Source organism: Silurus aristotelis (assembly GCF_946808225.1).
Source record: "Silurus aristotelis genome assembly, chromosome: 20".
Classification (NCBI taxonomy): Eukaryota; Metazoa; Chordata; class Actinopteri; order Siluriformes; family Siluridae; genus Silurus; species Silurus aristotelis.
The window spans coordinates 479,911-505,727 of record NC_139593.1 but is presented as its reverse complement, the minus strand read 5'-3'; the positions used below and the strand labels follow the sequence as shown (position 1 = coordinate 505,727).

Genomic DNA, 25,817 nt, shown 5'->3' with positions numbered 1-25,817 from the left:
CCAGAACATGCAGGAGACCAACGACACCCATTGGAAGCCCAGGCAAAACAACGTTCCAGACGAGTTACTGAATGTGGCTCTACTGTGTTCCTGAAGCCTGCCAATGATATTGATGAGGAATATGCCAATCATTCAAATTAGGAATTACTCCAGCCAGGATGGAATAATCAAGGAGCTTGCCAGCTCCAAGTCCAGGTTCAGGGTGGTGATCTTGAAGCCCAATAGGAACTTCAGGCATTATACTGAACTCTGGAATCTGAAACAAGGCATGGAGTTTGACAGCTATACCCTCTCATGTGTGGAAAACCTGGTGAAGTTACTCAAGAAAGCTTGGTTTAGTTCCTCTCTAGATCTCACCAAAGGCTTTTAGCATATAGCTGTAGCCCTGCATGCCAAGCCAAAGATAACGATCACACAGTGGCCACTGGCACTATCAGGTTTTACAACCTACCCTTCACATCTGCTAATATAAACTATCACACCTCTGACAGTTTCTTGTAAAATGATTTTATCTTCTACTTCTCCACTTGGTTTTAGCATATATATAATTTTAAAGAGGTCTCAGGGTGCACATCACAAAAATAACATCTGGGCTGAACGAGGGCACGGTACCACTAAGATGATAAAAAAATACCCCGCTCCCAGCCCCTCGTACCCCCTTCTCAGGTCTCCCCAGGAAATGCCAACCAAACTCAGCGATTCATTTGTGTGTACAGTAGTGTGTACTGTGGTGTGTACTGTAATGTTACTATTGTGTGTACAGTAGTGTGTACTGTGGTGTGTACAGTAGTGTGTACTGTGGTGTGTACTGTGGTGTGTACAGTAGTGTGTACAGTGGTGTGTACAGTAGTGTGTACTGTAATGTTACTATTGTGTGTACAGTGGTGTGTACTGTGGTGTGTACGGTGGTGTGTACGGTGGTGTGTACTGTGGTGTGTACAGAAGTGTGTACTGTGGTGTGTACAGTAGTGTTTACTATGTGTACAGTAGTGTGTATTGTGGTGTGTTCACTAGTGTTTACTATGTGTACAGTAGTGTGTACTGTGTTGTGTACTGTGTTGTGTACAGTGGTGTGTACAGTGGTGTGTACAGTAGTGTGGTCAGTAGTGTTTACTGTGTACAGTAGTGTATATTGTGTAAAAATAGTGTGTGTGTTTATCTTACACGTGTGTTTGAGCGATAAACAGGTAAACTGATACTGCAGGTGGTTTTATTTAGCGCTCCTTCATCACGATCTCCACACCTGCTCAGAGTCCTTCTGTTTGCCTGGACCAATCACAGACTCACAATCAGAATCAGAATTTTAGACTAAAAGACAGAATCTGCATCTGAGTTGTAATCTAATCAGATTCAGAGTCACAGTCTGAACCAGAGTCAGAGACTGCGATGAGTCTGATGAACAGACTGATCAATAACGTGTGGGTGAAAGAGTGCTGCACCTTAATGGTCTTGAACACTGAGAGTGATAATCCAGGAGGGTAAAGCAGCACCACGCTGGTGTTGAACGAGTCGTCTCCTTTATTCTGTAATGTTACATGGATTATAAAAGACGCCTGGTCCACCACCAGTAATGTGCTGTTCCTAAACACACACACACACACACACACACACACACACACACATCATCATCCTGCAGGAATTCTAAATGTAGTATAAACACATTGGTGTGTGATGTGTGAACTTTTGAAGCTGCTGTTTGGTCACAGTCGTTTCTCACTGTTACACCTGACATACACTTACAGTGCATCATGAGTTTACACACTGCTGCACCCTCTGGGAATGAAACTACACAAACACAAGCACCTGATAACGACTAGAACGGATTCTGTGTGTGTTTATCTTCAGGAACAAACATTCAACTGGTACACAATTTATTATAAACACAGAAAATACATTTTGTAGAAATCTTACAGGAAACTAAAGTCCAACTGCAGGTCTGATACACAGCTCCTGTTTTTGCAGTTAATCTGAAAGGGAACCTAGAAAAGACACACACACACACACACACACACACACACACACACACACACACACGTTCATAACAATGCAATCATATACAGTATTTACTGCAGAAGCTTCACTTCCAAGTCCTTTTAACACCATGCAACTTCTTCTGCAGAGAAAAGAAAAGAAGAATGCAGGGGACAAGTGGTTTTCTGAGGTCCTGACTAGCTGTTGGACAGAGTGCAGGTTGTGGTGTGGAGATCTGCATGTCTGAGCAGCTGCTGAGCAGCAGTGGTCACCACAGGGAAATATCACACACACTGTTAGTTCATTTCTTCTGTTTTTCTCTTTCAAATATTTACACAATGGTCATATTTTCACTCCACTGCTGCTTTAATTCACCTTAAAGCTGCTCTAGAATCAGCAAACTTTACATTCCACTGCACTTCCAACTCTCACTGCTATCAGAACGTCTACAGGTCGGAACACACTAGAACAAATGATCTAAACCAATCAGACTCGAATTCAGCCAATCAGCTCCACTTTACCTCCACATGAGTGGTGTTACTGCTGTCGATGTTCAGGATGGAGCTGGAGTCTCCTGGCTGATGTTCAGACTGGTGGAAGTTGAGTCGGAATAAGACTGGAGATAAAGTGTCCTTCACACATCTCTGAAACACAAAGACAAAAAGAGAAGGTTTTTTTTTTTCTCATCTTCATGGTGATGATTTTATTTTCATTCTCTTTGATCTCTAGTGTAAACATTATTTGTAAAGTTTCCTCATCAGACTCATGATGACTTGCCAGTCTCTAAGACAAGACAAGATAAGATAAGATACACCTTTATTCGTCCCACAGTGGAAATTTCTATGTTACAGCAGCAAAGAAAAAGAAATGTACAAATATATAAAATAAATAGAGACATAGTAAAAGTATATACATTACAGTGTATAAATACAAAAGAAAAACGAAACCTCCAATAAGTAGTTACGCTTCCAAACATATTGCACACAGTAACATTGCACACACATGGTTAATATTGTACGGCATTAAATTGTGTTATTGTACATTTTTGGTGACCGGTTCACTGGGAGCAGCTCTGATTGTAAAGTCTAATAGCAGCAGGCAGAAAAGATCTTCTGTAACGCTCCTTCAGACACTCAGGATGTAACAGTCTGTTACTGAAGAAGCTGCTCACAGATCAAACTGTTTTATACAGGGGGTGAGAGAGGTTCTGCAGCATTGATGCTAGTATAGCTACCATCCTCCGTTCTCTTCAGTGTCCAGGGGAATCCCCAGAAAAAAAGGTCATCAGTAGCTCTTCTTGTACTCCAAAAGACCATAGTCTTCTCAGCAGAAAGAGCGTGCTCTGACCTTTTTTGTAAATTGCCCCAGTTTTATTTGTTCAGTCCAGTTTGCTGTTCAAATGAACACCCAGGTATTTGTAAGATTCCAATTTCAAAATGTTCTTCAGCTGAACGTTCACCGGTAATAAAGAAGTTATTTTGTGCCTATGGAATTCCACCACCAATTATTTTGTTTTCCCACATTTATCAGGAGGCAACTCCGTTGGCACCAGTCCACAAAGTTCTGGATCAGTCCTCTGTACGCCCTGTCATCATCATCACTCCCTGGACCCACAGCCTTCCTTGTTTTGATCCTCCTGAGCTTCATTCTCACCTGGGCTTCTGTAAGGGGCAGTATGTAGTGGTTGGAGTGGGGGCTAGGGGGAATTGGTAGGGGAGAAAGGTTAGGGATTGCACAATTCCTCCCACATAGTTGTGTCAAAACAGTCTTTTAGAGCCTCATTGGTCTCATCAGACCACGTCCTCACTGTGCAGGAGACAGCTGGTTGCCTGCATACAAGGGGTTTGTACACAGGTAGGAAATGATCCAGGTGGTGATCCGATCTTTCCAAGGGGGGGGTTGCTGAAGTATAAGCCTCCTTGGAGCTGGCATAAAATAAGTCCAGTGTTTTATTGTCTCTGGTGTGGCATTAAACATACTGGGTCATGGGCAGAGTGGAGGTAGGAGTGGCATGATTAAAACCCATAGAGATAATGAGAAGGGCGTTTGGACTCTGTGTTAACAGTCTGTTAACAACAGAATGCAGGACGCCGCATGCCGATTTACTGTCCACAGAGGGGTAAATATACGCAGCTATCGCGATTACATGCGAGAATTCCCTGGGCAGATAGTATGGCCTCATGCTAGCGGCTAACAGCTCAATATCCTTACAGCAGATCTGCTCTTTAATAGTGATGTGACCAGGTTTACACCATCTATTATTCACAAACACTGCCAGTCCTCCTCTCTTTCTCTTACTGATCTCCATTGTTCTGTCCGCACGCAATGGTATAAATCTATCCAGAGCCACGGTCATATCTGGTGTTAGCTTGGTAAGCAATAACTGCGTGAACAGCATGACGTTACACTCCCAGAATTCCCTCTGCTGCCGGGTAAGAGCTGCTAGCTTGTCCATCTTGTTGGGTAAAGATCTCACATTCCCCATGACAATGGATGGGAGAGTTGGTCTGTAACATCTCATTTTTATCTGACGCAGAGCCCCAGTACGGTTCCCACGTTGTCTCCTTCTTAGCTATATCTGTTAGCATTTTTTTCCTGGAGTAGCATCGCTATGTTGTGGAATGCTAACAGCTGATCACTTGTTGAAACAATGGGACCATGGCTGTGAACAAAGTCCAAAAAAGTAGAAAAAGCAGAACAAATTTGGTGACGTTGTTGATGTCCATTGTGCAGTTCACATTCACACACACATACACTCAAAAAGAAAACCACGAAGTGGCGGAACACTACAAAAATAAATAAAAAGTGTACAAACTTAAACGGGAGCTGCTGCAACAGGCTGCCACTAGGGCAGTGCCAAGTTGCATTCTCTAGAACAAACAGGTTATGCATGAGAAGGTCAATGGAGGGCATGGCTTTGGAAAACCACCAAGTTAACCTCATAAGAGGTCGCTGCAAAGGAGGCTGCCAAATTGGAGTAAACCTGGAGCTCCTCTTAGGAGGCTGCCACTTTAACCTCTGGAGAAAGTTCTGCAGGTAAGCTGTCTCATCAATATTGGAGCTTCTTGTTGTTGGCTGCACCATCAGGTCTTGTCCACTGTGGTGAGGGACTGAGCTGGTAGTTAGCATGGCGGTCAGAGCATTATTTCCTGTTGGATTCATGTTGTTGTTGATGCATTGCATAAAAAATGTTAAGAGAATGGCAGATGAGTCCAAATTAGAGGACAGAATCAAAACCAAGAAACAGACATGGCTTTGGTGATCAGATATCTACAGAGACATGGCAAAACAAGAACTAGAAAACAGGACATCAAAACATAGTACCAAGATTAGATACACACCAAGAACAGCACAATAATTCACAAAGGGACACTGAAAACACACTATTTCAACACAGGAGTAAAACAGGAACAGCTGTGGACAAAAGAGACATTTGAGGAAAATAAGCAATGACAGGACAGGAGTGGAAAATGGCCAACTAAAATAAAGACACATGTTTACTACATAAATGTATGAAAACAGGCTAAATCTCTTTTTTTTTACAGCAAAAGTTTTATATACGATAATTTGGTACAGGAAGAAACATTCAGAAAACACATTAATCCCTTCAGACAGTGGAGTGACAGAGTGACAGGAAGACAGTGTATTCCCTCAGGACAGTTTTATCTCAGTTCTCAGTGTTGTAATGAGATGGAACATACTTGCATATAGACTGTATTGTTGAAACAGGAAAACTCGGAGTTCAGCAGTACAGACTTCACCAGACTCCTGGAATCCTTATCTTCCATAATAAAAAATGCTCGACTCTCCTGTCTCACAGCGTCAGCTCTGAGCTCCAACGAGACGTTCAGACCACTCTTCACTGCCCCTGAGAGGAAGAGAAGATCGCTCCAGTCACAGGCATCATAGCAGTGATTTAGCTCTACTTCCTAAACCTGTTAAACTGCTGCCACTGCTGCTGCTGTGCCTGTGTTTGTTAGCTGTTCCCTGAGCAGACCTGGGATCTGGAATGATAATATACACTGTGTGTATGCAGGGATGTGAATGTGCAGTTGAAAAAAATGTATATTTTGTGATATTATGGTTTAATGACATCAAGAAATCGCTGTTTATTCACACTGTTTATCAGTGTTGCATTGAAGCTGTTATTTCTTTGTGCTACTCCATACAACATGAAATAAAAAAGCTTTTCAGAAAGTTGTGTAAAGTTGATCATACCTTTACTGTTGGTGTTTTCTCTCATACTGAAGCAGGTTTTCAGAGTAATGATGGGAATGACACTGTCTTGGTCTGTGCACTCGAAATGATTCAGGTTGATTTCAGATGGAGAGAAACTGAAGTTTGCTGAGACTGACACAACCGGCCGGGTTCTGAGGAAAACAATGACATCAGTCAGTCCAAATAATCCAGCAATATTTACAGGAGGAAAGTTCCTTGTGTTTAGATTGCGTTGTCCATGCGTTAAAATAATGTGTGTAATCAGTCAAAATTGGATGCGTGGTGTCACGACCAGGAAGCTACAAAAGTGCATGAAGCGAAGCCAGCACCAGCTTCTGTAGATGAAAAGGATGAACTGGAGCATCTTATTTTCTCTGGAAACTAGGATTACATACTTAACCTAGAGACATTCCCTTTCAGGAACTCAAGCTGCGTCACAACGCTTTGGGATTGAGCATCCAATGCCCAGTCCCTGCCCAGTGTGTATAAGCACAGCTAGGATGAAGGACAGAGGGAGGCGGGGAGTGGCACTGAGATCAAGTTTATAGAACCTGACAAGGGTCAGCATTGCAGATGTCTTGGAGGGACACTTCAAAAGGACCAAGTCTTAGAGGCTGTCACACTCCAGGTCGAATGAGTTTTGACCCTGAATGGAGTGGGGATAGCGGAGGACTCGTATGCGGATTTAATAGCATCAATGATTCACCTCCTCAAGGTCTGTTTCATGGACTCCTGGTCTGGGGCCTGAAAAGGAGGAGGGTAGAATGCCTGTAACCTCATGTCATGGGACCACCGAGGGCACCTTGGGGATGTAACCCATTCTAGGGTACAAAAAGGCACTGGCCATACCCGGAGTAAACTCCAGAAAGGAGGGGGTCACAAAGAGCCTGCAGCTCTCCGACTCTCTTGACCCTGTCTTTATAGAAAGGTGCCTTCAAGATGCCATGGCCAGAGGTTCGAAGGGTGTCTTAGACAGATTCTCCAACACGATAGCCAGATTCCACCAAGGCACTCTAGGTCGCACCGGGGGCCTCAGCCTCGTGAAAGTTGCTCTGCCCAGAGACTTCTTGCCATGAATGGGCATGATATGCAGAAAGGGCAGACGCATAGATTTTTAGGGTGGACGGAGATAACCCTTTGGCGAACTGTCCTTGGAGAAATTCCAGCACTGATCCAACCAGTGGGCAGTGGACTGGATCCAAATGGTTGCTCACACCACGTGTAGAACATGTGCCATCTTGCGGCATATGACCACCTCGTGAAGGAAGATCTGGAGTGCAGAATGGTCTCTACCACCTCGAATACCTGAGCCATGGCACTACATGGCATCCCCAGTGGGGCTGGAAGAGTAAGGTAGAACCAGAGGGGACAGTGCAACGTCTCTTGAGACGTGAACAATCCACCTGGGCTTTGCCGAATTTCTCTCAAATCTGCTGCACCACATGAAGATGGAGCCGCCATTGCTCTGTGAGGATGAAGCCAACCCTTGCCTTAACAGGGTGTCTGCTGCTAGGGGATACGAGCGCATACCTCCCTGATGGTTGATGTATGAGACTACCGAGGTGTTGTCTGACAGGATCAGCACATGGTGATCTCTGAGGTCCAGGAGAAAATGCTTCAGTGCTAGAAGCACGGCCAGCATCTCTAGGCAATTGATGTGTCACAGTAGACAGGGCCCTTCCCATAGACCTTGGGCAGAGTAGCCACTCATGACCGCTCCCCACCCATTGAGGGAAGGTGACACGATGAACGGAAACTTCCAACCCGGGGCCCTGAGATAGGAACCTGGGATCTCCTCAAACATCTATGGCATGTAGGCATCGCCACATGACCTTGATTGTACGGAGGGGGTTAACATGCTCCAGCCTCTATAGCTCCTACAGCCTAGCTAGCAAAGCTTGCCCCCCACTCCCCCTGATCAAAGGAAGAGAGGCGGAGCTAATTGCTCTCTTCGCAGGGGGAAGAAACCGCTGAAAGGCATGCAATCAATCCTGTAAGCGAGTGCTGGACCGAGTGCTTGACTAAAAAAGGGACAAGCCCATCTCAAAAACCCTATGCGATGTCCATTTGCGAGCCCAGGAACTGGCGCACCGCTTAGCCTCAGCGAGAGCGGGGCCAGAATCGCGAGGAGCGCGAGTACTCTCCTGGAGGAGTGGAGCGTTCGCATAGACATGCAAGCAGAATGTGTGCAGCGCAATGAACACGGTGCAATATACGCAGATCATGCACAGAATGGGAACCAACATAGCGTGCTCCGCTTCCAGAGGCTGTTTTTTTTTTTTTTGACAAACGATAGACGAATAATTCAACATGAAATACACGCAGGGCGCTTCATCAACCAACAGAATCTGGTGCTTTTGTCGCTTCCTCGTTGTGAAGCCACCCCACCGGTGATGCTGCGCATCCAATTTTGGCTGAATACACACATTATTTTAGAGCATGGACAACAAAGTCACGTTCCCAAAGCGTTGCGATGCAGCTCGGGTTCCTGAAAGGGAATCAAGAAACCCCAGCCTCATGTGTAAATAGTTCATACCTAAAGAGTAAAATGGTCCCTTGTGCTCCAACAACAATATCCGTCAGACCGTCCTTTCCCATGTCCATCACACCATCAATCGCCAAACCGAAGTGCTGAAGCTGCTTAGAGATGGAACTTGCCACAATTCTCTAGACTCACACACACACACACACACACACACACACACATAGAAACAAAACACGCAGCAGGTTTATAATATTATTAATATGACTGTATACAGTGTTTATCCTATTGGTTTGTGATTGAGGGGTTTTTTGGTGTAGATGGATGAATTCATACCAGGTAGTACTGAGCAGATCATTAAATATGTTCTTGTCTTCTATTTGGGCTGATGGTTAAACTTATACATGGCTGTACTATGAGCAGATATTTCGGTAGTGAACCTGAGTGTACTGGGGCAAGAATTTTGGAAAAGGACTTGGGTGTTTGGGGTAGATGTTTAAAATTGTATCTGGCTGTACTTGGCAGATGTTTGGAGTTGTATCTGGCTGTACTTGGCAGATGTTTGGAGTTCTACCTGGTTGTACTTGGGGCAGATATTTGGAGATGTACCTGGCTGTACTGGGGGCAGATGTTTGGAGTTGTATCTGGGTGTACTGGGAGCAGATGTTTGGAGTTGTAAATAGTTGTACTGGGAGCAGATGTTTGGAGATGTATCTGGCTGTACTGGGGGCAGATGTTTGGAGATGTATCTGAGTGTACTGGGAGCAGATGTTTGGAGTTCCACCTGGCTGTAGTGGAGCAGATGTTTGGAGATGTACCTGACTGTACTGGGAGCAGATGTTTGGCGATGTACCTGACTGTACTGGGAGCAGATGTTTGTAGATGTATCTGGCTGTACTGGGGGCAGATGTTTGGAGTTCTACCTGGTTGTACTTGGGGCAGATATTTGGAGATGTACCTGGCTGTACTGGGGCAGATGTTTGGAGTTGTACCTGGGTGTACTGGGAGCAGATGTTTGGAGTTGTAAATAGTTGTACTGGGGCAGATGTTTGGAGTTGTATCTGGCTGTACTTGGCAGATGTTTGGAGTTCTACCTGGTTGTACTGGGGGCAGATATTTCCAGTTCTACCTGACTGTACTGGGAGCAGATGTTTGGAGATATGCCTGGCTGTACTGGGGGCAGATGTTTGGAGATGTACCTGACTGTACTGGGAGCAGATGTTTGGAGTTCTACCTGGCTGTAGTGGAGCAGATGTTTGGAGATGTACCTGACTGTACTGGGAGCGAATCCCCTGTTCATGTTTTCCGAGGTAAATGTAAACAGCTCCTCTTTGATCATCTTCCAGTGGAGCTCCAACAGCTAAATCCTGCAGCCGGTCTCCATTTATATCTGCTACAGCAGAAAGAGTCATCCCAAACCGACCCTGAGCTGATTCACACACCTCCAACACCTTCTCTAACATCAGCTACGCACACACACACACACACACACACACACACACACACACACACACACACACACACACACACACACACACAAACAATTGAATTATACTGCTATAGTACCACACAGCAGTGCTCTGTAGTGTGTGTGTGAGTGTGTGTGTGTGTGTGTGTGTGTGTGTGTACCTCCTGTGTGAGTCTGTAGATATATACCCGTCCCTCTCTCTGAGGGTGAGGTTGGTAATAATGTGGAGCTCCAACCACGAGGAAGTCTGTGTTGTAGTCTGAGTCCAGATCCAACACACACACTGATCCTCCAAAATACGAGCCGATCTGCAAAGGGGTTTACTGAATAAATGAGTACATTACACACACATGTATCTAATGTGTACCTGTTGTGATTCTGTTGTGTATCTGTGCTAAAAATCTGATTCCCCCCACAGTGTGTTCTCTGTGTACTGGTTCGAATCCTGACAGTGTGGAGGAAACACCAAACTCATTCACAACTGGGTTCTTATTATTTAGGAGTCTTAAACATTCCAGAAAGTTCCTCAAGATACAGATATTTGGTGTAAAGGTGAATAATGGAGAGATGTTGAGGTTGTTTCTTACCTGTTCTCCGGAGATCCTGCTCATGGTTTCCCACTCACGAGTCTTTTTTCTAAAGAAAGTCACTTCACCCCTGTGATTGGATCTTGGTGCTCCAGAGAACACAAGAGAAACATCGTCTCTCCGTCCAACTGCAACAGAGTAACCTAAACACACACACACACACACACAGCCTGATTTCCACTGTATTACAGAACCAGTACAGTGTTTGTTCAGCTCCTGAGGTTCTACCTGCACCAACCACACGTTCAGAAATTTCAGTTCAAACAATTAGAATCATGTCCCTGTGCAGCAAACAGCAGACTGTACCATTGTAGGAGTCGTTCTGTAGTTTACTGTCTTCAATTTCAGTCTGAATGTCCCCAGATCCTGTAACTTCATACAGTGTTCCACGCCAATCATTAGTTCCGACCGCCCCCAGAATGAGAGTGTCCTAGAATACACAATTACACAACATGTTTATTTGAAGATATTGATGATATCATTCTCAGTATACAGTAAATAATGTGTTTGTTTCAGTCATTACTAAATCTTATTTGTATTTCCTGTCTGTATTTAGTGTGTTCCTCAACGGAGTGGGAGAAAATTAATATATCATCCAGGAAGACATATTCCTCAGTATGTCCCACCTGAGCAGTAACATCTTGCAGGGGTGAGGTATTTAGGGGAGGTCCCAGACAGCAGGTGTCTGTCACAGTCGTAGGGCCACTGTGGTGGTAGGGAGGATGCATAGGACTTACTGAATAGCGCTCCTAAGTCGTGGTGGTCGGCGGGTTCATGACTGAGGTCCAGCGGAGGGTTGCTGTGGATTGTGTTTGAGATGGGCAGTGAGGTGGAAAGGCATGGAAGATCTCCCCAATCCAACCCCTGGCCGCTGGTCCAAACCAAATTGGGGTTATGCCTGAAGAAACCATGACTGGGGTTTGTGGAGATGGAATGACCGGGAACGAAAGCCACTCATGGCCATGGTGTAGCTCAGCAATGGTGACCTGCAGGGGTTTGTTGCATCAAGATGGACGGAAGAATAAATGTAAATCCAGTCATGAAGGGGGCTTGGTAATGACCCTGTGTCAAAACCAGCTAATGGAACTGTGATATTTGAATGCTGTTGTCCCCTCCCCCCAACAATGAGACTTAATAATTCTTTTCTCTCTCTCTCTCTCTCTCTCTCTCTCTCTCTCTCTCTCTCTCTCTCTCTCTTAGTCATCCCTCTAATATTCTTTTCTCTTCCTTTCTCTTTCTCTCTGGTGAGTTAAACGTTCTCCTGAGGTACCAGTGTCCAGTGTTCCTGTCTCTTTCCTCTCTTTGGATCTGACTGATTCATCTCAATGCCCTGCCTCTGGATGGAGTTTTCCTCAGTTGAAGACACTCTCAACACTTAGGAACATAAACAGCCTCAAAATCAATTAAGTTATGGAGCAACACGAGATCTTTGAGAATGGATTTGGACTGTAATGTGAACAGAATAGAATTAAGGCTTTGGTTTGCCATCATTAACATATGAATCTACAGTATGTAGAGATTCCTGGCCTATAAACTATTCAATATTCATTAATCTACTAAACAAACGGGTCATTTTGTTAAAGGATTCTTCCACTCCTGGTTTGTAGAGATGTTCAGAGTTCTGAGATTGGAATTAGAGTATCTGATTAAAGTAATCGCAACCCTCACATTGCAGGACCCTCCTGAAGCTGCTCACAAGAAAACCAGTACAGATGTACAGCAGTGAAAGGTGTTTACTTTGACAGATGTGGTGAATGTTGTTGGTTTAGACAGATGTGGAGAATGGTGTGTAAGACAGATGTGGTGAATCTGGGACAAACTTACATTATAAAGAACATCATTTTTTATCACCACATTCTGTGTAAAGCTGCTTTGAGACAATGTTTATTGTTAAAAGCGCAAAAACAAATAAACATGAATTGAAATGAGATGTGGGGAATGGTGTGTGTAAGACTGATGTGGTGATTGGTGTTGGTTCAGACAGATGTGGGGAATGGTGTGTGTAAGACTGATGTGGTGATTGGTGTTGGTTCAGACAGATGTGGTGAATGGTGTGTGTAAGACTGATGTGGTGATTGGTGTTGGTTCAGACAGATGTGGGGAATGGTGTGTGTAAGACTGATGTGGTGATTGGTGTTGGTTCAGACAGATGTGGGGAATGGTGTGTGTAAGACTGATGTGGTGATTGGTGTTGGTTCAGACAGATGTGGTGAATGGTGTGTGTAAGACTGATGTGGTGATTGGTGTTGGTTCAGACAGATGTGGGGAATGGTGTGTGTAAGACTGATGTGGTGATTGGTGTTGGTTCAGACAGATGTGGGGAATGGTGTGTGTAAGACTGATGTGGTGATTGGTGTTGGTTCAGACAGATGTGGGGAATGGTGTGTGTAAGACTGATGTGGTAATTGGTGTTGGTTTAGACAGATGTGGGGAATGGTGTGTGTAAGACTGATGTGGTGATTGGTGTTGGTTTAGACAGATGTGGGGAATGGTGTGTGTAAGACTGATGTGGTGATTGGTGTTGGTTTAGACAGATGTGGGGAATGGTGTGTGTAAGACTGATGTGGTGATTGGTGTTGGTTTAGACAGATGTGGGGAATGGTGTGTGTAAGACTGATGTGGTGATTGGTGTTGGTTTAGACAGATGTGGGGAATGGTGTGTGTAAGACTGATGTGGTGAACAGTGTTTGTTAGTCAGATATGGTAAATTCTGTGTGTTGATGTGGTGAATTGTGTTAGACAGATGTGGTAAATGGTGTTTGTTAGACAGGTGTGGCGAATTGTGTGTGTTAGACAGATGTGGTGAATGGTGTTTGTTAGACAGATGTGGTGAATGGAGTGTGTTCAGACAGATGTTAGACAGATGTTTGATCAGTACCTTGTCACTGGCAGCACTGAATCCGCTCTGAGACAGCTCGTTTATAAAGTTCCTGCCCTGAGCTCCTAAAAACACAAAGTCATTATTCATTAGTGACATTTCATTCTTTATCTCCATCTTTATCTTTTTCACACTTTCAGTTCAAATTAAAGCCCTCAAACATTCTCTTTTCTTCATCTTCATTCAACACAACCAGAAAACCCACACTGTACACTACTGCCCCCAGAGACTGGTAGAATCTCCTCCTCTTTACCTCCTTCCTTTCATTTACATCATTCCTCCTCTTTACCTCTTTTCTTTCATTTACATCATTCCTCCTCTTTACCTCCTTCCTTTCATTTACATCATTCCTCCTCTTTACCTCCTTCCTTTCATTTACATCATTCCTCCTCTTTACCTCTTTTCTTTCATTTACATCATTCCTCCTCTTTACCTCCTTCCTTTCATTTACATCATTCCTCCTCTTTACCTCCTTCCTTTCATTTACATCATTCCTCCTCTTTACCTCCTTCCTTTCATTTACATCATTCCTCCTCTTTACCTCCTTCCTTTCATTTACATCATTCCTCCTCTTTACCTCCTTCCTTTCATTTACATCATTCCTCCTCTTTACCTCCTTCCTTTCATTTACATCATTCCTCCTCTTTACCTCTTTCTTTTCATTTACATCATTCCTCCTCTTTACCTCTTTTCTTTCATTTACATCATTCCTCCTCTTTACCTCTTTCTTTTCATTTACATCATTCCTCCTCTTTACCTCTTTCCTTTCATTTACATCATTCCTCCTCTTTACCTCCTTCCTTTCATTTACATCATTCCTCCTCTTTACCTCCTTCCTTTCATTTACATCATTCCTCCTCTTTACCTCCTTCCTTTCATTTACATCATTCCTCCTCTTTACCTCCTTCCTTTCATTTACATCATTCCTCCTCTTTACCTCTTTCTTTTCATTTACATCATTCCTCCTCTTTACCTCTTTTCTTTCATTTACATCATTCCTCCTCTTTACCTCTTTCTTTTCATTTACATCATTCCTCCTCTTTACCTCCTTCCTTTCATTTACAAAATTCCTCCTCTTTACCTCCTTCCTTTCATTTACATCATTCCTCCTCTTTACCTCTTTCTTTTCATTTACATCATTCCTCCTCTTTACCTCCTTCCTTTCATTTACATCATTCCTCCTCTTTACCTCCTTCCTTTCATTTACATCATTCCTCCTCTTTACCTCCTTCCTTTCATTTACATCATTCCTCCTCTTTACCTCTTTCTTTTCATTTACATCATTCCTCCTCTTTACCTCCTTCCTTTCATTTACATCATTCCTCTTTTTCATCTTATTCCTTCTCTCTAGCACATTATTCCACTTCTTCCTCTTTTCTCTTGTTCCTCCTCTCATTGTTCTTCTCTACCTCATTTCTCCTTTACCTCATTCTCTTCATCCCCTCATAAATCTCTATATCGTTTCTCCTTTCATTGCTTGTTCTAGCAGATGTTGTATGTTTCCTTGCAGTTGTCACAATGAGGGTCTTCTGTCCATCTCCCTTTGTTCCCGTCTCTTCTTATTTCTCTCACTTTATTGTTTCTGTAAACCCTGATGTAGATGATTTAAACACGGATGGAGTTGATTTTATTTACTCTGTTACAAAACACACATTTTAAATGTTTTATTACCCTCAATGCCATAGATCTTATTCTGCAGTTTCTCCAGAAGTCCATCCAGTCCATTGTAGTTTTCAATCATGAAGGTGTTTTGCTCTTTCGGCTCCGAGGCGATTCCCTTCAGCTTCTCAATTTTGACTTGAGTCCCCACCTAATGATCAAAAACACCCTGATTACAGCTCTGGATCAGTGAGGAGAAGATGATGAATGGAATAAGGAATGATGGAGAGCTGAAGGATGAATGGATGGATGAATGGATGGATGAATGGATGGATGGATGGATGGATGGATGGATGGATGAGAGATGATGGACTGTGGAATGGGATGGAAGAGTGTGTGCATTAGTGAACTCACCCCGATAACAAAGCGAGCGATGTTGAGTTCTTCACAGCGCTGTATCTCGTTCTTGCTTAAATCAGAAGGACTTCCATCTGTGATGATGATCAGAGATTTAGTAGCCTCAGGATCTGCACCAGACTCCACATTATTAAACAGATTCGCACTGAAAAATATACACAGCAGAACTCCACATCAGCATCTTCACTGAAACTCTCCACTCAGACATTCAGAAGAAACTTCATCACACACATCAGGAGTCCTTCATTAATGGATACTGTATGGTGAAGAAACACCAGGCTGCTGATCCACATCTTCTGAACAATCACTCTCAATAGCACATGTGTGTGTAGTAGAATCATTCTGTAGGTTCATATAGTGTGTGTTTATAGACATCTACTCACAGGACGAAGTTGATGGCTTTGTGTGTGTTTGTGAGAGCCTTCATGTGCTGCTCTTCATCAAGTTTCTTCTTCGCCGTGCCGTTAACATAATCTTTAAAGGTGAAAACTGTTCTGACCTCGCTAGAAAACTGAGCAGCAGCAAACTACACACACACACACACACACACACACACACACACACACACACACACACACACACACACACACACACACACACACACACACCAATGAAATAACATAACATAATATACATGGAAAGTGGCAGCTCAGTGGGTGTGTTCAGCTGGTGGACTTGTGATCATGAGTTCAAATCTCAAAACCATCAAGCCACTATTGCTGGGCCCCTGAGCAAGGCCCCTAACCTTTACCTGCTGATGGAATAAATAATAATAATACATATTTGTAAGTTGTTCTGAATGAGTGTATCTTCCAAAAGCTATAAGCATAAAACATCATAAACAGATACTTATTTATGTTTTGACTGTAAAATGTTTCTGATTTGTTGATAGACATGTTTAAGCGTCAGAAGAGCAGCAGATGCTGAGCTTCAGTCCCGTCCTCTGCTAACGTATCCTCACTTCCTGACTGAACATCCACAAACCAATCAGAGGCACAACTAGAGGACCGGCGCAACCTAATCTAAATCAAATTAATTTTATTCTGATCTTATCTAATCAAATCCAAACATATTCTAATCAAATCTAATAGAAATGTAATCTAATCTAATATTCTCACCATTCTTTCTTTCTCTCTGGTGTGGTTCTGTGTAGTGTTTCAGAGGGTGGTGTGGTGTGTGGTCTTGTGTGCTGTTGCAGAGGGTTGTGTTGGGTTGTGTTGCAGGTGATGTGTGTGTATTGTGTGCTCACCTCAATAGATGAGTTTTTGAGTACAGTCACAATGTCCCAAATGAATTTTTTATTCTTATTGAAGTCCTCTGTTGTCATGCTGCTGGAGCCATCGAACAGGAAGACCAGGTTCACTGTACTCTTCGTGCATTCTGTTCACGAAAAACATGTATACATGTGTATAAGGGGGTTTATTAGTTGTGTAACAGTGTGATGTACAGTACATGCCTGGAACTCAGCTTTTTACATTCCAGGTTGTTATACAAATTTTGCAGGTTTTTAAAAAAGTACAATATAAATAAACCGTTTATTATTATTATTATTTTTATTATTATTATTATTATTATTATTATTATTATTAGCTACTTTTATTTGGGCTAAATGGTATTTGTCTCATTAAAATAGAAATGTTTTGAAGGCCTCATACTGCAGAAGAATTTTATATATTTGAATTTTATTTTTGTTTCAGTTTATTACGCACATCTGCAGATTGTGAGAATGTCTCAGTGTTATCTTTTCTTTATATATTATGACTGTGAGAGGGAAGGACGCACCTTGGAAAGCAGCAGTGAGTTTGCTGATCATGTTTAATCTGCTGTTGAACTGGTAACAGATTCCATTCAGATATGAGTTTTCATCACACACATGATTGTAACTCGGACTGCAACTCTACATCAACAAAACAAACAATTTAAATTACACTTGATCAATAATTCATTTTTATTTTTACCATTTTTACAGGGTCATTCTTTGAAACTCCAAGTGATCAAGATGGTGGCGAGTGCACATTATACACAAGGCTCAGTGTCTTCTTCTTCATCTTTCAGCTGCTTCCACTAGAGGTCGCCACAGTCGATCATCCATCTCTAGACAAGTCAAGTCAAGTCAAGAAGCTTTTATTGTCATTTCAACCATGTATAGCTGTTGCAGTACACAGTGAAATGAAACAACGTTCCTCCTGAACCCAGGTGCAACATACAACAGTCACAGAACAGAAGAACACAGGGCCAGGAACTAAAGATCCTCGCCACATAAAGTGCATGTGTGCAACTGGTGCAAACAGTGCAAAATACAACACAGGACAGTGCAGGACAACACAAGACAGTGCAGGACAACACAAGACAGTGCAGGACAACACACAATACACAAAATATAAAAATAAAAACAGCAGTAGCTCCTCCAGTAAAACCTGTCGTGACAGAATAAGGTGCACAGTAGCAGAAAAATGTAAACAGAATTGTGCAATTCAACAATAGCAGCAATCAAAATATACTAAATAGTGACCAAAGGATTTGGACAGAATATTGTGCAAAGAGAGCAAGTCCCGGAAGATCAGCAACAAACAGTATGTAAACATTTTGCGATAATGAAAAGTGTGAATGGTGCTGAAACCTGGGTGTGTGAAGTGTATGATGTGTGTTGAGTCCGGTTTGTACAGATCAGTCACACAGTTGTGTGTAAGTGTGTGTGTGTGAGAGAGTTCAGTTCAGATGTTTGTTGAGGAGCCTGATGGCTTGTGGGAAAAAACTGTTGCACAGTCTTGATGTGACGGACCGAATGCTTCGGAACCGTTCCCTGATGGTGGACCGCCTGTCCTTTACATCTGCCTCTTTCAAACCAACTACCTGCATGTCTTCCCTCACCACCTCCTTAGTCTTCACCTTTTCCTATTTCCTGGTGGCTAAACAACTTCAATACTCGCTTTGAAAGGGATAACCAGAAGTCAGCAACTAAAACCGCACTCCCTGTGGACCACCAGCCTCTTACACTCACCCCAAGTGATGTCAGTGAGTTGCTGAGCAGGACAAATCCACAGGAAGCTGCAGGGCCTGACAGCATTCCTGGATGCATTGTCAGAGCATGTGCTAAAGAGCTGGGGGGGGGGGGGGTTCCTAATGGATTTATTCAACCTGTCTTTAGCGCAAACATTTGTGCCCACCTGCTTTAACATCACCTCCATCATGCCAGTGCCAAAATACTTTATGTGCCTTGATGATTAAAGCCTAGTAGCACTCACCCCATCATCACCAAAAGTGGATTATCCTGGCACACTGCAAATCCTGTCTTCCTGCCACCCTGGACCCACAACAATTTGCCTACCGTAAGAACAGGAGCACAGAGGAAGCAGATTCCACAGCACTGCACTCTGTCCTCTCTGACCTGGACAATACAGTCACGTATGCCATCTCTCTTTAAAGACATCCTGTTGAACTAATACCGTTGTACCATTGAGAGCATCCTGACCATCTTTATCACAGTTTGGTATGGAAACTGCTCTAGTGTAGAGGATATGACCTCACAGAGGGGGCTAGTGTAGAGGATAGGACCTCACAGAAGGGGCTGGTATAGAGGATAGGACCTCACAGATGGGGCTGGTGTAGAGGATATGACCTCACAGAGGGGGCTAGTGTAGAGGATATGACCTCACAGAAGGGGCTGGTATAGAGGATAGGACCTCACAGATGGGGCTGGTGTAGAGGATATGACCTCACAGAGGGGGCTGGTGTAGAGGATAGGACCTCACAGAGGTGGCTGGTGTAGAGGATAGGACCTCACAGAGGGGGCTGGTATAGAGGATAGGACCTCACAGAAGGGGCTGGTATAGAGGATAGGACCTCACAGAGGGGGCTGGTGTAGAGGATAGGACCTCACAGAGGGGGCTGGTGTAGAGGATAGGACCTCACAGAAGGGGCTGGTATAGAGGATAGGACCTCACAGATGGGGCTGGTGTAGAGGATATGACCTCACAGAGGGGGCTGGTGTAGAGGATAGGACCTCACAGATGGGGCTGGTGTAGAGGTTATGACCTCACAGATGGGGCTGGTGTAGAGGATATGACCTCACAGAGGGGGCTGGTATAGAGGATAGGACCTCACAGAGGGGGCTGGTGTAGAGGATAGGACCTCACAGATGGGGCTGGTGTAGAGGATAGGACCTCACAAGCAACACTCATAGTGTTGTTTTTAGTAATGTAGTGCTGAAGTGTTAAAGTGTTAAACTCACAGTGAGTGTGGCTGATGGTGACGTCCTCACTGCCATCGACATCCCGAAGAACCTGATCGCCTCCGAGTCTAAGGAACAGGACAGCTCAGTTAGTAGTAGCAGTAGTGTGTGTGTGTGTGTGTGTGTGTGTGTGTGTGTGTGTGTGTGTGTGTGTGTGTGTGTGTGTGTGTGTGTGTGTGTGTACCTGGATGAAACAAATGGCTGCAGGTTCTCTTCTCCACTGAGCAGCTAAAAATGGCTCCTGATCTGTTTGCACTTAATGGAGCACTGACGATAATTCTACACAACACACACACACACACACACACACACACACACACAACATTCACACAAATATAATTTTCATTTTCTTCATCTCACCCTCCATAAACACAACCACAGGCTTCCTGCTTTAGAGATCATGTATAGCAGTGATCCCCAACCTTTATTGTGCCACTAATGTCAGACAATATTCACAAACCGGCCTTTTTTTATAAATATAATAATAAACGTGAATCGACTGTATTGTTTTTTGTTCATTTTGCTCTCTTGGGGGTTTTAATTTAGTGGTAATGTATTATGTGTTAGCGGCCGGAGCTCCTTTAAGAAGGTAGTGGATGGAGGTAAGTCATGTGACCGAGGCATCACATGCATCAAGAGTGAGTCATAGACACATGTGGAGGAGAAAATCCAGTCATTTTCCAAATTAAAACATCGTTCAGAATCAGATCATAAATAAAACAGAAATAATGTAAGTTATGTATTCTTTCTGTGCGGCCCGGTACCAACTGACCCACGGACCGGGGGGTATCACACTGAGGACAGACAGACAGGCAGACAGACAGACACACATGGAAGTAGACACACATTCACTGGGAGATTTAATTCCCAATATAGCATCTTGCATTTGAATACATATATTTAACATTGACATCCTTTAGCACCACTAACACACACTAAAAAACACACACACAGGAGTGTTGCATCAGTTCAAAACAAACACTAACACAAAGACAAGTAACTAACACAAACACGTGTCTAGATGGTTCGGGATGTTTGGGTCGGCATCTACTTCTTTTAAGGTCCACAATCTTCATGAGGTGGGACATGACAAGCATTAGCAGCAGAGAGAGGCTAAGTGAGAGTGTGAGCCTTGGAGGGAGGTGTGGCTGGTGGTTCTCTGACACACACACACACACACACACATATATATATATATATATATAGTCAAGTCAAGTCAAGAAGCTTTTATTGTCATTTCAACCATATATACACAGTGAAATGAAACAACGTTCCTCCAGAACCCTGGTGCTACAGAAAACAGAGGGTGGAGGACAAGTAAGTGTCCTGGCCACATAAAGTGCATGTGTGCAACCTGGTGCAAACAGTGCAAACACAACACAAGACTGATCAAGACAACACAAGACACAAAATAGCTAAATATATATAAAATATATTTATATATGTGTGTTTTTTTTTACGAGTGTAATTGTACACATATTCGTACCGACATTTTTCGGTACAGGGCTTTCGGTTCGGTACACGGTACAACCACTTTTTACATGTGGAACATTAAAATCTGAGTTCCCTCAGGAACGTATTCCGTGGAGGACCGCAAGTTTGTTTAGTCTCACATTTTGAGTGCAATTTATTGTTATTATTAATATTTTTAAAACATACACAACACTGCCGGGGGAAATAAAAAAAGAAGCTAGAGTTAGCGCAGTGTCACTGTGGCCACACTCAGTACTGGAAATACCATTTGTTTTATGTATGCAGGAAAACACTAAAGAATCCATAGCGCTAGCGTTAGCCGCTAAACAAGTTAATGGAGCTAATAGAACTGATAGTTAATAGTAACTTTAGCGCTGTGGATCTTTAAGCATTTTATGTCCAGTTTCAAGAATTTTTAAAAGAAGAAAATCCTCCCATTCCACATACTGAGGGAGTGAAGAAATAAAGGATGGAAGGAATAAAGATATTTATTAAAGTCTGCTGAAATAAATATAACAGTTAAGTAGAACATATCTTTAGGAAATATTCAATGTTAAAACACACACACACACACACACACACACACACACACACACACACACACACACACACACACTTATATACACATCTGTATTACCCACTTGGAGTCTAACAAAAACTATTTAATTCTTCCATTTATTTAATTTAATTTTATCAATTTAATTTGTGCCAATTTAATCAATAAAAAAGTTGATTGCATTAATTTGAATAATTTTTTTATTTTATATATTATTTAACCAAGCAGGCATTTTATTTAAAATTGTTTTATAAAAATTGTTAATAAAAAAATTACAAGCAATTTTATATTTTGCATTTCTTCCCCACAACTGTACTGAAATTGACCCGAACTGTGGCTTAAAAACCCGAGGTGCGTACTGAACTGTCAATTCTGTGCACCATTACAAACCTAACACACACACACACACACACACACACACACACACACACACACACACACACACACACACACATACACACACACACACACACACACACACACAAACAGTTACACCCAGCTGAAGTGTGTAAGGTGTACATACAATGTTCAGACTGCAGGAACACATAAGAATAAATAAATAAATACAGAGAAATCGAAATACTCACTGTTTCATCTCATCAGATTGATACTGCAGCAGTTTGTATCCAAAAAACTCCTCTTTATTTCCGCTGAATTGCTCTGTGTTCAACACGTCGACGTTAAAGCCATCAGAGAGTGAGAGAGCTGAGAGACACATCACAGTGAGGATTATTCTTCTAAATACAACCCCAATTCCAAAAAGTTATGACACTGTGTAAACTGTAAATAAAACTAAATTTGTAAACCTTAAGAACATATATTTTATTCACAATAGAACATAAAAACTTATTAAATGTTTAGACTGAGGAAATGCACCATTTTAAGGAAAAAATAAGGTCATTGTGGATGTGGAGCCGCCAAATGTATAGAAGAAAATATGTATTGCATTTGAATAGAAGCAATTAATTAAAATATGATATATTTAAAATGCTATAAATGAACTATTATTGTTCCAAATGACTCTTTTATAACATGAATGTAATGAATCTGAAACAACCTGATTTAAGTACAGTCACTAGACCCGATGTGCTGCCGTAAGCGTAACTGTAGATGTTGTGCATGAACCTTACAGTCGCAACAAAACAACCGTAACGGTGGCAAGTCGAGGTGAAAAACCTCCTGCACTACTTCCTCCAACAGTGACTCAGTCACAAGAAAGTTTTGGATAATAAAATGTGGAGATTTCACAAGGTAAGATATTTACTATGATTATAAATGATTTACACTTAAACAGCAACAATTCTGATGATTTAATCTTCTAAAGAGTTTTGCCATGACTGCAGTTATGGGTGAATTAACTATTTCTTGCCTACTATAAAAAATATTATATATTAAATATAAATATAATATTATACATATATAAATATTTAGAGTAACTTTGTTCATTATTACATTTACTGTAAACTGACTACATACATCATGTTTAGATTAGTTGTTCCTGCTTATTTTAAACAACTTCGTCATCTCAGCATATACACTTTTCCTGGATAATATGCCAAACAAACATATGAAATATTTATATATTTATATATTTATATATATTATATATATCTGTTAGCAAATATGTGTAACTTGAATCATTGTAAGATATGCTTAATGCGTCATGCATAAGAGAATGATGTGTGTATGATTTGTCATCACGACATTCATTATACTTTGCTAGAAATATCCTTTGCAAATATGCCAAAACGTTGCACACACACACACACACACACACACACACACACACACCATACTGCACTCTACCCCATGCTAGTTGTCTGTATGTGAAAATCATCTACACGTACATTTAGGGAAATTTTCCCACTGTGATATTGATCAAGGAAAATCTTATCTCATGTAAAGATTTGATTTCATGTTCAAACAAATTGTGAAACATGCGTTTTCATGTTGTAACTTCATAAAAAAAAAAATTTAAATTAAAGCTATTTTTACTATTTCGGAGACGTCATCAGTGTTACATCATTTCACATTTTTGCATTTTTGACTCCATTTTGGGACGATCAATAAATTATGGTATGTTTTTTTCTTTTTTTTTTTTTTTTTTTTCTTTTTTTATGAACTTAACTTTACTCGTTTAATTTCTTTGTAAATGGGACGATGGCTCTTGTTTTCACTCTTTTTTTATAAGTTAGTTTTGGGATTGACATTATTTTAACATTTTTGACTCCAGTTTGGAAAAATCACTCAAATGCATAGATCAGAAAGTGCAAAGTGATTACATTACTGTACCATACAATGATGTAACAATGTTACTTTAAAATGTGAAAATAATGTTTAATGTTACAGTTGTGTTACATTATGTTTAATGTTAAGATTTGTTTTTTTTAAACAATTGCCTTCATTTAAGTTGTGCATTTTCCTGCTGCTTGCTCATTTTTTTACTCTTAAAAGTGATTGTAAACCAACAATAAATGTTTGAACATGAAACAGAACAAATAGAACAAATTATGCGCTGTATTGCATTTTTCTTGGACAAGTACTAACGCACGATGATCACGCGATGCGCCCGTTGGCCAGTCACACAGTTTATGTATTGTTTATCCCATTTTGTCTCGCATGAGCTCGCCTCTACCCCATGCTAGTCGTTTAAAAGAGTGAACTCCTGATCTTGTACCAGAAGTTCTCATGGAGGAAGATTATTCCTCCATCTCATCTCCCTCACACCAGCCTCGAATCTCCTCAAAGGTAAAGTCAGAGTTCATTTGTTAATTATTTGTGTTTTTATTGTTAACTATTCATTGTTATTTATTTCTGATGTTGGGGCAATAATATGTAGAATAATTATTATTACAACACAATTTAAAATGATTTTATATGTGTATTTATGGGTGTGTGGAACGCATCGTGTGGATTTCCTTTATTTCGAGGTACCACTGTATGTTCTCTTCTTTGCAGATATTGCTATATATCAGATTTCTGTATAGGAGTGAAAGACTGTGTCTACAATTCCTGGAACAATTTCTGAATAATGTTCTCAAAATGTCTAAAGAGGAGCAGGAACATCTGGCTTGTTATATGGTGGAACATTAGCGCCTGTGGAATGAGCAGCTTGTACATTTTGAAAGACTCGATGAATGCTGAATGCTCTATACAGGTTTTAGAGTGACAAATGCTTCCATCCAGTAAAACGTCTCTTCAGGGAAGACTTGTGTATGTGAGCAGGACAATGCTAACTGCATACTAAAACATTTGTTGAAACAAAAATACAACAAAGAACACCCAGAAGTGTTGAGCAGCTTGAATCCTGTATCAGACACATATGGGAGAACATTTCTCTCCCAAAACTTCAGCAACTGCTCTCCTCAGTTCCCAGATGTATACGGACAGATGTTATGCTACACAGTGGGAAACACGGCCCTGCACCAATGGTGTAGATAGAGTAGATATAGTGATATATAAAGTACATGTTATATACAGTGTTAAATGGATTGTGTGCAGGCTGTTTATGTTGCATTACTGGAATCTTGGGAGAATAAGTGATTGTAATAAAGAGAAAGAGAGCAAAGCTGCTAGTTCATATTAAAGTAAACTACACAAACTCCTTGCCCCAGAACAACACAATTCTAATCGACAAACTGTTTTTTAACATCTACATTTGTGTTAATAAATTGTTACAGTTTAGACACTGCAAAAACTGAGTGAATGAAATACCCACAGAGAACTTTAACTCCTCTCCAGCCTGCAGACATGATCAAACACAACGTGCTCATCACAGTCGCAGTGTAGCGTCTGCACAGGATCATTTGTTGATTGGTTGGATCTCATGACCCAGACACCCCTTTTCAACTCTTAACAGCTGCATATAAATTACAGATTGGGTCTCAACCCCTACAGTTATATTGGGGGGGGGGGGGGTTTACATCTAAGTATCTTC

The 25,817-nt window shown here is 41.8% G+C and overlaps 1 protein-coding gene across 1 annotated transcript in view; it reads right to left on the bottom strand.

Moving 5' to 3' along the window:
* The window catches only part of LOC310715333 (integrin alpha-M-like), a 35,270-nt gene that overhangs the window by 1,799 nt on the left and 7,654 nt on the right, over positions 1–25,817 (bottom strand). Inside the window, exons 2-21 of the mRNA XM_083521699.1 lie at positions 22,468–22,585; positions 20,036–20,130; positions 19,852–19,919; positions 17,403–17,517; positions 16,870–17,000; positions 16,004–16,146; positions 15,618–15,765; positions 15,276–15,414; positions 13,605–13,669; positions 11,033–11,156; positions 10,727–10,869; positions 10,301–10,447; positions 9,940–10,137; positions 8,726–8,856; positions 6,190–6,341; positions 5,673–5,839; positions 2,493–2,615; positions 1,912–1,979; positions 1,440–1,581; positions 1,165–1,266 (exon numbers count right to left, since the gene is read on the bottom strand). Of these exons, the coding sequence (XP_083377825.1) occupies positions 1,165–1,266; positions 1,440–1,581; positions 1,912–1,979; positions 2,493–2,615; positions 5,673–5,839; positions 6,190–6,341; positions 8,726–8,856; positions 9,940–10,137; positions 10,301–10,447; positions 10,727–10,869; positions 11,033–11,156; positions 13,605–13,669; positions 15,276–15,414; positions 15,618–15,765; positions 16,004–16,146; positions 16,870–17,000; positions 17,403–17,517; positions 19,852–19,919; positions 20,036–20,130; positions 22,468–22,585 (2,519 nt within the window). The remainder of the gene's footprint in view (positions 1–1,164; positions 1,267–1,439; positions 1,582–1,911; positions 1,980–2,492; positions 2,616–5,672; positions 5,840–6,189; positions 6,342–8,725; positions 8,857–9,939; positions 10,138–10,300; positions 10,448–10,726; positions 10,870–11,032; positions 11,157–13,604; positions 13,670–15,275; positions 15,415–15,617; positions 15,766–16,003; positions 16,147–16,869; positions 17,001–17,402; positions 17,518–19,851; positions 19,920–20,035; positions 20,131–22,467; positions 22,586–25,817) is intronic.